Source organism: Oreochromis aureus, linkage group 4, assembly GCF_013358895.1.
Source record: "Oreochromis aureus strain Israel breed Guangdong linkage group 4, ZZ_aureus, whole genome shotgun sequence".
Taxonomy (NCBI): Eukaryota; Metazoa; Chordata; class Actinopteri; order Cichliformes; family Cichlidae; genus Oreochromis; species Oreochromis aureus.
In genome coordinates this window covers 10,651,586-10,663,634 of record NC_052945.1, presented here as the reverse complement: position 1 = coordinate 10,663,634, position 12,049 = coordinate 10,651,586, and the positions used below count along the sequence as shown (strand labels likewise).

At 37.5% G+C, this 12,049-nt stretch overlaps 1 protein-coding gene across 1 annotated transcript; it reads right to left on the bottom strand.

Moving 5' to 3' along the window:
- Nucleotides 1–401: 401 nt before the first annotated feature.
- LOC116318381 (UNC93-like protein MFSD11) lies at nucleotides 402–11,340 on the bottom strand. The gene is made up of 13 exons (XM_031737367.2): nucleotides 10,805–11,340; nucleotides 10,365–10,420; nucleotides 10,161–10,268; nucleotides 10,000–10,079; nucleotides 8,871–8,967; nucleotides 6,184–6,242; nucleotides 5,896–6,040; nucleotides 4,904–4,953; nucleotides 3,188–3,253; nucleotides 2,978–3,103; nucleotides 2,709–2,883; nucleotides 2,490–2,625; nucleotides 402–1,341 (listed from the first exon to the last, which is right to left on the bottom strand). Exons 1-13 carry the CDS (start codon nucleotides 10,892–10,894, stop codon nucleotides 1,189–1,191), a joined length of 1,341 nt encoding a protein of 446 aa, XP_031593227.1. The 5' UTR covers nucleotides 10,895–11,340; the 3' UTR covers nucleotides 402–1,188.
- Between the last annotated feature and the right edge of the window lie 709 nt (nucleotides 11,341–12,049).

Sequence of the window (12,049 nt, the reverse complement as noted above, 5' to 3'; positions counted from 1 at the left end):
ACAAAACTGCTTACTCTCATTATAATGTAATCAATACTCAATTACCAGTGAAGTAATGTGGGACCTCTGGGCCTGTAACCCTTTCCCTTAAACTTAGACCTCGCTTCGCCTTCTTTTTGATTAATGGCGATTGATTTTCAAATAAATCTGGCAAATCAGGATTAGATCCATTCGATTTACAGTAGGCAATAGACAATACAGTTACTTCTGGATGTACAAGTTTTAGTGAGAAAATACTGGAACCCAAATCTGAAACACAGATTTGGAAAAAGCTCAAGATTATTTCTGTACAGATATGTAATAGAAGTAGCTCAATAATGCAACATTGTTTTAATGTTGCATGATTGTGAATGTTGCAATTTGTGAATTGGAATGAAGAATGAAAGAAAACAACCCAAAAATTAAAGTGCAGGCTCTCAACTTGTCTGCAGGTCACATATAATTTAATTAATACACATGAGCACATTAATGTTTATCTACAGATCAAACCTTTTGTCAGCTGTTACCACTTGCGTTGACTGAAACATTTGCACCGCTGACTTAAATGATCATTTATAATAATCATGTAGACCACAACGCAGTCTATAGTTGAGCACCCCAGTGTTTTAAAATTCATTAAAAATTTATTCAGCAAAATTGGTGACATTTACATTAATATGCAAAATTGTAAAAAAAAAAAAAAAAAAATGAAGTGATTGTCAAGCATTAATTAGTATCATGTATTCTTGTCATTATAAACAACACTAAACATCCTGCAGTAAGACTTGAGATACATAAATTAACTTCAACAACGGCACCGTTATTACGAACGTGAGCTTCCAAAACAATGCAAAGCAGATGATAAGGTAAGTTATTAAAATTCCATATTAAGACCACGTGCAGTACAACAGAGTAATAGAAAAATAACTTTAAAGACGTCTGATGACCACTTTGTAGAGTGAGAGGAAAAAAGGATTGTGCAAAGTACAGCGTGGACTTGTAAGGCAGCTTGGTTTCAGCTATGGTATCAATTCGAACTCTTGTTAGTGTCGATGCTATGCAAATGTGCATGACCCTCGGTGCTTCATTATAGAAAGAGATTTTAAAAAGCGCTTCATGAAATGAGATTTTTAAAAATTACAGGATTTCTGCTGGCCTCATTTTATCCCAAAAATGAGTTTCAGAAAGCCATCAATGCTGAGATGAATCCTAAAATTCCTGTATATCTACAGAGAAGTTCTGCATCCTCTCCACCATGAAGAAGCAGAGTGTTCCAGTGAAGCCCAGGATGACCATCAGCAGGAGCTGCCACATCAGCATGATGTAACCGCTGTAGAAGAACGCAGCTGCTGCACAGACAGACTAACAAGGGACAGACAGATTTAATGTTGTTGATTAATATGATAAAGTGCTTTTACAAATCTAATAAACTAAGTTGCACAAATTATTACACGATTATAAAGTTGTCCAGCTTCACCAATCACCCCCTGAAAGTCATTTCCTTGTGTAGCACGGCACAACTTCCCGAATGTCTGCTATTTTCACATCATTGCCATTCTAAACATTTACACTGAGTCCAAACAATGACCCTTCAACTTAAGCTTTATTTTGAAGGAGTGGAAAAAGCCACAGTGAGTAAAATGTGGCTAGTGGTGAGTGACGATAATGGTGAAGTGGCCAAAAGGGTTCCTGTATTTTCAATTTGCTGTCTGCCAATGCATGATATTACAAAGGCAAACCACACCATTCAGTTCATTTTCACATGATGCTCTCCCTCATACACCACAGGATATTATACTGTCGTAGAAATCTTCATAAACAGTCTGAACCTGGTGAATCAACCCCAAACATGCTCCTGAGCTGACCCGATGCTCCGTCTTAAAGTTTGGATTCTGCGTGCTTTCCACTCTCAGTTTGGGGTGGGGTTTATATCCTGACCCCTATAAAAGTCTGAATGTTTCTCAAGTGGAAATGCACATGTGGGAGTGGTGTGGCCTGCAGAGAACATGAAAAACAGCACCAGCACTGGAAGCAGTGTAGCGCTGAAGAAGAGATCAGATGTGTTTAAATCACATGTGGTTTTCATTTTTCTGGGCAGAATCAGAGAGCTTTATAAGATACTAAACATACTATTACTTTCAAACTCATGAATCCTACTTTCAGATGTACTGTTTTCCAGTTACAGCAAAATCTGAGCTGGACTTCAACTAGGTGTGGCAACCATGTCAAGATTTCTCAATTTGTTTATGTTCATTCTATTGTGATGCATTTTCAACGCCTTGACAAAATCAAAGATTTTTTTTGAATATTTATAAAGCATACATTAATTTCTAGAGCTTAATTTCCAATTCAAAATCAAAGAAAAAGGAAGAGGGTATAATATATAGCATATCTGCCTTTTTTCTTTGTACTGACTTCAGGTGAATTTATTTCACTTGGAAGAAATACATTTTGCCGCAGCTTTGGTCTGCTCTGCTAACAACGTCTGAGAGCTGGCAACTCAGGATTACCTGGATGAATTTAAAAATGGCGAAAGCAGGCGTGCTTTCTTCAGCATAAACATGGCCTAATATGCTGTAGAGCTGTGTGTTGAAACAGCTGTCCCCGAGTCCAAGCAAAAAGCTGCACAGCAGGGCAATGGATACACTGAGAAAGAAAAAGAAATAAAATCAAAGCATAATCTCAAACAGTTTTTTCTTATATGCTAAATTATCATAAAAACTGGATACCTTGGGGTTAGATATGGCTTCTTTAGGGACGTGGTTTCAAAAACAACGGGGGCATCGTCAGGGATGTTAAGAAAGATCAAATAGAAAGCAACAAAATGGGCAACCATTCCCAGAAACACCACAGAAGTTCGTCTGAAGCGGCTGTTCTTGCACAACAATCCAAACAAACCCCCACCTGATGGAAAAGGGCATATTCTGCATAAATCAATCAATCTGCACGGCCTTGAATGACTTTAAATAACTTTGCTAAGAGCAGAAAGTGAACGTACCTACTATTTCTCCAATGCCTACAACAATCCCTGAGATCCCAATCAAGCCTTTAGCTGCTTCTGCGAACTGTGCAGTTGCTCCAATACACGTCCCGTACACTCCACTGTAAAAAGATAGCTCAAGGCCTGGAGAACAGGGAGTGCATGCTGTAGCTGCAGGCATTTTTACTGGAGGCTAAAATATTTAATATGCAAAAGAATTTGACTTACCGCTGTACGCCATGCAAGGACTCAGAAGAAGTATAGTTTTAGTCTTCAGCAGTCGTAGGATGGTTTCTAAAAGGGAGAATTACAATACAATGATTTAAAATGCTAATAAATACCGTTCTTTCACTGATAAAATCTCCTTTAGCTCGGTATTGAGCTGAGAATTTAAGACAGTTCAATGCAGAAGGAAAATATTCTGTCATGATAAGCCATATATAAATGCTAATTTAAAAGAAACAGCCAAGAGAGACTTGGCTGTTAGAAAAATTCAGATTTTAAAAGAGGAAATCCCACTAGGCTTGTTTATATATGCCTGGATGGCCCTTCTTGACATGAATCAGCTTGCATCTTTGATAAAAGCCGATACCTTTAAGGCAGGTGTGCACGAGTCTAAATGCACATAGAGATACACGCGAGACAAGGTGCAATCTGATCATCCAAACAACTTGAGGCTGCACTGAAGGCAGGTGCAAGTGCAGCAGCAGAGTTTCCAGTTGACAAACAGATAGAATCTGAAATAAACTAACACACAGGCAGATTCTATGTACTCTGTTGTGATGCTAGAAGATTTTTATCCATATGAAAGCGATTTTCGCCTTCAAGAAAAACAAAACCTCCTGTGAGTGCCTGCTAGTTTCACAAAAAGAGCAATGAAAAGCAATGCAAATAACAGAGAGGGAAAGGGAAAATAAATACTTTGGTAGGATCTTACATTCCTTTTGAATGCTCAGTATATCAGATGATACCCATCTACAGTGCAAGGGGGAAAAAACAGTGAATAGCTGTACAGGCAGGAATTTCAGCTCTTTGGTTCAATATTGGCTGAATTCCAGGAAATCTGGATGTACCCCTTAGAGTTAAAAAAAACAAACAAAAAACTGACATATGTTCTGTTGTACAAACAGGAAGAGAACTACAGTGTTGGAATTTAATGACTTTGAAATGTCACTGCAGTTATCCTTACAAATATACACTCAGCGACTACTTTATTAGGTCACCTGTTTGTGTACTCATTAACGCAAATATCTAATCAGCCCTTGGTGCATATAAATATGTAGACATGGTGAAAACTATCCACTGAAGAAGAGTGATTTAAGTGACTTTAAACGTGGCATGGTTATTAGTGCCAGATGGGCTGGTCTTTTAGAAACTGCTGCTCTACTGGGATTTTTCCCACATAACCATGTCTAGGGTTTAAAGAGAATAGTCTTAGATATATATATACATATACATATATATATGTATATATATAGAGAGAGAGAGTGAGAGGAAGAGAGATCGATATAGATAGAGATATATAGATAGATAGAGAAAGAGAGATATATGTGTGTGTGTGTGTGTGTGTATAGCTCTTTATTTTCCTGTGAAAGAACATTTATTATCCATGCTGTCTGTCAGGAATATATTCAACAGTGTCACTTTTTCACTTTTCCAGCATGAATAAAACGGATTATAAAAACCTTGAATGAGCTCACAGTATCCATTTAGAGCACATTAGTCTTGTTACTACACAAAGTTCCTTATGTATCCATATATACAGCACATATGGGATTTTCTCAATTACACTTTGCACCAGCATGCATTTACTGCATTCAATATGCACATTTATATGGATGGATAATGAATCCAGTAAATGTATGTAAATGAGCAAGTATCATTTTAGCAAAGCTCGTTAGGTACGCCTCAATGTGGCTTTCCAAAAGTGCAGATAAAACTTACTGAACTCCGATTTAGTATCCTGCATGGCAGTGTTCGCTCTGTGCTTGTACCTAAACAACAACAACAATTAAATCAATAACAACTTCCACAACACTGAAATTAATCAACAGAGATAAACTGCATACACAGACAATCTCAAACGTCCCTTCAACTAAAGAACAGGTGGAGGAATTTAAAAATCAGACAGTGGAAGGATTGCTCCCGATGGGATTCTTTGTTATTCTGTTGGAGTCATTATTTAGTTCCAGACTTGGCTAATAAACACTAAAACCCATACATGCATCACGCATACCCGTAACAGTTTTTCACACACATCTGCTGCCACAAGAGTGATGGAAATGGGCAGAGTATGTTTTGCTAACAAGACTTTCAGCCTCATGGTTTGTTTTTTGCGATGGATGTTTGTGAATGATACATTTATGGAATGTAATTTAATTTTCCCTATGACTTTTATTTGCCTTTGATGCCACTTTTTTTTTTTTTACTGATTTTTTCTCCATCTTGTGATTTCAGTCAAACTTTGTTCATAATTCAAGACATTAAAATTTTAATATGTGTTAAAAATGTTGAAGGTTGGGGTCTTTAACTGCTGTCTCTCTCAAAGAGAAATGTTCTCTCTTCTCTGCCCCAAATCTGCCTGATTGCGCCCTACTTATGTAAAGTGCTGTGATTAGACAAGACTCTGTCGAAATTGCATTGATCTAGAGAAAATGATCAGTCCATTTTTTGTGAAGGACAAGAGTGATTTAAAAGTCTTGTAGAAGAGCAGCAGTAAGTCAAAAAGTGGGTGATTTAAGGTTAAGAAAAAAAAAACGTTTCGTGGGAATTCTGAAAACTCCTTAAGAAGGTCAACTGGATGAAACGGACATTTTTTGGCTATGTTAGCCGTTATGTATCCTATCCGAGCAGTAGTTCAAACACTTTATGTATTCTGAGTCATTCTGTGGGTCTGCAGTGAAAAATGTGTAATTATCTAAAGGATGTTCATTTACATCGTTCGAGTTGAGAGCAGTGACTGCCCTTCCTCTTCAGAGAGCATCTCCTCTTCATGATGGCTCTTTCTCAACACCAGGAAGCTAAGCGTGCCGAGGATGGATATAACCAGCAGGGACAGAAAAATGTTTCTCCTGCTGTTGTCTGAGACAGGAAGATTAAAGTAAATCGCTTAATGAAAATGTGCTAGAAATATTAATAACATTAAGCTGGAGCATACTCAAAATAACAACCATTTTACTACCATTTTCATGCTGTTGGCTGTACTTACACGAGTTTGACCTTACCTGGTATTTCTGTTCTTCCATTCCAGTCAAAATAAATGTAAAGATTACCAAACAACATGCTGTCAAGACAAAAAAAGGTGCAAAGAAAATGAGTAAAAGAACATTTCTCAAACAAAGCAGGGATGTACTGGACTTGCTGATAGGTTAAATTCTTGTTTTCCTTTATTTTGGAAAAGTTAATAAACTGCCTCCTCCTTAATTTCACGTTCCTATATGCCAAAAGCCAAGGTTTCTCAGCTAGTTGGTGCATTTTAGCGAGATGCCATTTATTTTAATGTTATGGCTGATTGGTGCAGCTATGCTGCATGGCAAATTATTTTCATTTCACTGTTGTCCGAAAAAAATTTATGGGGTACAGCACTCTCCAAAATCCCCACAGTGGCATTCAAAATGTACTCGGTGTCAAGGACTCTGCTTTGGATGAGCTGCATTTATAGATGTAAAAATGATGTTGTGTGATAGAACGCCTGTGTCTGATCATGACGGTGGTTTACTGAGAAAATAATCTAAAAGATATCATTTAGACTATACTGCCAAAAGTATTCGCTCATCTTTCTTAACACACATATATGAACATGTGAATTCACAGAGTTTGATATGATGTCAGCCTATCCTTTGCAGATATAACAGCTTCAGCTCTTCTGAGAAGGCTTTCTTTTTACAAGGTTTAAAAGTGTGTTTATGGGAATTTTTGACCATTCTTCCAGAAGTGCATTTGTGAGGTCAGATATTGATGTTGGACAGGAAGGCCTGGCTCACAGTATCTGGTCTAGCTCTGTCAGATTGAGCTCAGGACTCTGTGCATGCCAGTCAAGTTCTTCTACACCAAACTTGCTCATCCATATTTTTGTGGACCTTGCTTTGTGCGCTGGTGGATAAAGCAAAACGCCATCCCAAAACTATTTACCACTAAGTCAGAAACATACACACACACACCAAACTTTACAGAAGTGACAACCACCAAAACCCAGATTTGTCTATCTGATTGCCAAATGGAGATTGTCACCGACTTCCACATTGTTATAGTACCACTAACAGTTGACTGTGGAAAATTTAGTATCAAAGGAATATATCCTATCCTATATCCTATCACAGTACCATGCTGGAATTCACTGAGCTCCTGAGAGCGACCCACTCTTTCACAAATGTTTGTAGAAGCAGTCTTCATGCCTAGGTGCTTGATTTCATACAGCTGTAGCCATGGAAGTAGTTAGAACACCAGAATTCTATTATTTGGATGTGTGGGTAAATGCTTCTGGCAATGTAGTGTATATGTATAAATAGGGAGAAGGAAAAGGTTCATGAGGACGCATTTGTTTTTGGTTTTTGGTAAGGCAAATACACCATGCGAGCCAATGAGGAACACAGAAATTCCTTCAGGTTTTATCACAGTTTAACCACTATTGACTTTCATTATTAGTTCAGTTAAACATTCTCTGCTCTCGGTGCAATTTATTATGTGTACATCAAATTTTATGTGCACCAAACCTCTCTGGGCCTTTCAAACCTCAAAATAGTGACCTTTAATTAAAGTGCTCCCATTTGGACAATCAGAGTAATTAAAAGAAAAGACTGTGGACATGGTGTTAGCTGAATCATTTGAGAAATCATGTATGATAGACAGAAAATGTGGACAAAGTTTATTTACTGGCTGGATCAAACACTGACTTTATAAGCATAATAATCTGCATTTTTGCCTCCGAGGATTTTTCTTTCGTTTTTTTGAAGCTGTTTATTTGCCTTTCATGGTTAACACTGGAGTTGTGTAAAATTCTGTGATCTATTTCTGTCTTTAATTACATATCTACCTAAACTAAAAAATGTAGATGAGCAATTAGTCTGTCCCAGAGCCACAGCAATGGATGAAAGGGGTTAGTCATGAAAGATAACAGTGATTTTCAGTGGTATTCTGTGTTTGTGTCTGCAGGCTGTGAAGAACTGATTCATAAGTTTACTGTGGCAGTGATCACCACTGCAGAGTCAGATTAGCATTGCCCTATTGGGAGCGTTGGCACAGGTGACAGCCAATGTTATTATTATACTAATTCAATTTGCATATTTTAACAAATACAAATTAGTCGTCCGAGCCAGTGTGCGAGAGCAATGGGCCAAATGGAGAAGATGAAAAGGCCATAACTGTCACCTAGCAAACTTTAAGAGGCTTTTATGTTTTTTAGATTTGCAGACAAACGTATAACTGCTTTAAAGAAAAGATCATTTATAAAATGATCTACTAAATGTTTCTATTTCTTTGTAGTTTGCAATATATGTTTTCGAGCTGAAAATACAGACAGAACAAAATGTTGGCAGCTGCACTGCAGTTACACCTTTGATCAACTGGAGAAGCTTCATCAAACAGCAAAACAAAAAGATAACAAGTGAAAACATGGTGATCAGTCGTGTTTTATGCACCGGATGTACTGGTGGAAATGAATATTTTGATGCAAGGTCAATTAATTGTAACTTTGGGTTTGTTCAGAGCGCAGATGAGCAGGAAGACGGTTATATTCTCAAATAAAAAATTACTATTTATTTCACACAGCCCAAAGTTAAACAGTCTCATACACAGCATGATGCAAATGAAAACGAAATCAATTAAATGAAATGAATTACTCTCTGGTTTAAAAAAGCTTTAAAATGTTAAAGGTTTGTCTTTAAAAGACACAAAGACTGGAGTAGCTCCATACCTGCACTGTAGGAGAGCCCAGAACATTCCAGTGTTCCTGTTGATGGTGGAGGCCTCTGAGTTTTCCACCAGAAACTGTCCTTGAGCTGTCCAGAGCACTGAAGGAACGTGAATGAGGGGGGTCATTGAAGTAGGAAAAAAGGTCAGTCAATTGCCCAAATTAATAAATGTAGAATTTTAATCTTTTTTACATTGTCAAGTAATGCATCATACCATACAGTAGCCCTAGGACTTGATAAAAATTCATTGCTCTGCAGTGATTTGAGGCTGCATTAAAAACATTTTTTCTTCATTTTTGCAGCACATGCTCACCATGAGGTCTGCTTTCTATGTATTTCCACTTACATTTATAAAGGTGTTAAGCACTATTTGCAGAATCAGCCCCTAACCCATTTAAGGTCTAATTTGGGATATACTGTTTATGTTCATCATCATATCCCAGCCATGATAATCCCTGTATGCATGATTAAACTGCATTTGGATTCCGGCACAGAAATTGAGCTTGCATGGACTGCAAAAGCCAACAACAGCCACCTTCAAGTATTTATGTTGCTGAAAGTCTTCATCTGTTACTACACTGTATCCTGCCTCAGTGTTCATATGCAGATTTTAGTAAGTGGGCTGTGATGTGATGCATGTGGCAAAGAAAACTCTGAAAGGTGAATATTTAAACAAATCAAAAATACAAATATATACTCAAGAATAAACATAAAACATGAAAGCCTGAACTGTTCATACACGGCTTTCATGTGGTTTATGCCAAATTCTGACCCTTAAAGATATTTTATGTAGAAAAAATCAACACATTAATCGATGATGAAACTGATCAGTTGCAACCCAGCTGTGAAAATAAAATAGCCAGTAAAAACACCAGAATAACAACCAAAAAAACAGTCCAATCAGTAATTCTTGACACACTCACATTTCAAATTTATATTAATAATTATTCAGTTAAATAATTATAATAACCGTACTGCAATGTTCATATTTTCACACCATTCTGTATGTCTTTTAAACAGAGACTAACTCTCACTTTGTATATAATCTGCATGCAATTGCAAGCATGTATTTAAAGACATTTAAAAGCCAGGCTTGAAGTTCCAAAGACAGTTTAGGAGAGAGCGACTTACTGGCTGCTCCTATGCCGATGAGAACGGAGGTCAAGTAAAAGGACCACGTCGAGGGAACAATGAACATCGCAATGTAACCACTAGAGAAAAACATAATGATGATGAACGTGTTTCAGCATCTTTGTCTGTCTTCTTTATGCAAACAGCACGTCAGTACTTACCTGTACAGCAGGCCGCTCAGAAACATAGTAATTATTGGTCCAACAACTGTAACAAGCATTGGTGCAAGGAGATTGGAGAACGAGAAGACTCCATATATGATTCCAAGGCTGTAAAGTGGGGGCAGTAAGTAGCAGTAAGTAAATAAATACAAGTTGGTGAAATGAACACCAGCATTTTCCCCCCGTTTCTCCACCATGACGTACCTGTGGTACCCGCTTCCAGTGAAAGTAGAATTTCCAAGGCTTTTCACTACAGTTTGCTGCAAATAGGAAAAGAATAAAAGTCTATGTGAACCACAGGGTTAGAATTTACATAATAAGTCACAGTAATGTCCTTAAGTCAGTCATAAGATTTGATTAGTTCAGTGATCATTGACGAAAATTAGAAACACGAGATGCGCCTCATATACTCCTTTGACTGCCCTGTTTCATACATCCCATGAGACGGTTAATTTTTTTCCTTTAGAAATTACTATAAAAGCGTTTATGAGAAGAAAAACACGTTGTTTTATATGAGCAACATAAAGGAACCTCCTGTTCCTTAAATACAAATCTCAACTGAATGCGCTGTCCTCTAACATGATTTCTGGGACAAAGTAAAAATGAAATATAATTAAAAAAGCGAAGTTTACGAACTCTGTTACCTCAACATTTCCACAGGTGGTGAAGGCGGTGAAAATAAACAAAAATCCCACACCCAAAATCACAACGTTGAAAGTCCTTCTGTCTGCCATGGCGTCTTCTTAATCGTGTTAAATCAAACACATGTTGAATTCACTGCAGACTCGCGATTCGGTAGCGTCGCTAACTTTGAACTATAAGCCTAAAGCCTCCCATGTGCACTCGCGTGGATCCATTTCAGCAGCTGCGAAAATAAAGTTCACTTCACAAACTGTAAAGTTCGCGTTTAGTGAGCGAACAGCGGCCGGAGATGAGCGGTGTGGCGTATATGCAGACAGTTAAGGGAGCAGCACTGAGAACACGTCTCTCCTATTACACCAAGTACGCATGACAACTTGTGACTTAAATTAAAAGCGAGTTGCTGTTTTTTTTTTCTTTTTTTCTTTTTTTTTTTGAGATCTTCCTTTTACTGTGACCTCTTCGTCATGGCTTTCGTCACGCTCCTTTTCGCCTTCAGTTTCTTCTTCTTGTGCAATCTGCGGACATTTACACGCATTTTATCTTTGCTGCCTTCCAGAGGTGACCAGGAGAAACATTCCCCGTGGGAAATAGATGACTTTTTTTTTTATTGCGCTATGACGCAATAGGAAAAAGTTTATAGAGTACATGTCCCTTCCACGCATAAGGACGTTGGAGTGGAAAAGAGAGATGATTAGTTCGCATTGCATCCTTATTATTACTAAATATCTCATTTTTGACTGATCAACATAATTTTGTTGCTATTGTATTATAATTATTGTATTAAATCTAAAAGACAAAAAACCCACACATACACAAAAAAAACCAAAAAAAAAACACTTGTTCAAAAAAAAGTAATCCAATACTGTGCAAAAGTCTTGCACCCTTCATTTCTTCCTATTTTGCTAGGAAAATGGATAATGGGTGGTTTATGGAAACATTCTGCAGACATATGGAAAAACACTATATAAGGCAAAAAGAGAGTTCACACAATTCTAAGGAGCTTATAAATCAATATTTGGTATGACCACCTTTATTCTTCAAAACCATCTGAGCTCTCTTAGGCAACTTTCTTGTTCCTTTAAGACGTCCTTGGGAATAATTCTCCAGGCTTTCTGGATAACATTCAATGCTCTTCTTTGGATGTTCGGTGATTTTTCCTCTGGTCTCTTTACAGATGATCTCACACTACTTCAGTAATGTTGAGGTCTGATCTCTGGGGAGAGCAATCTACGACCGATAGTCTTCAA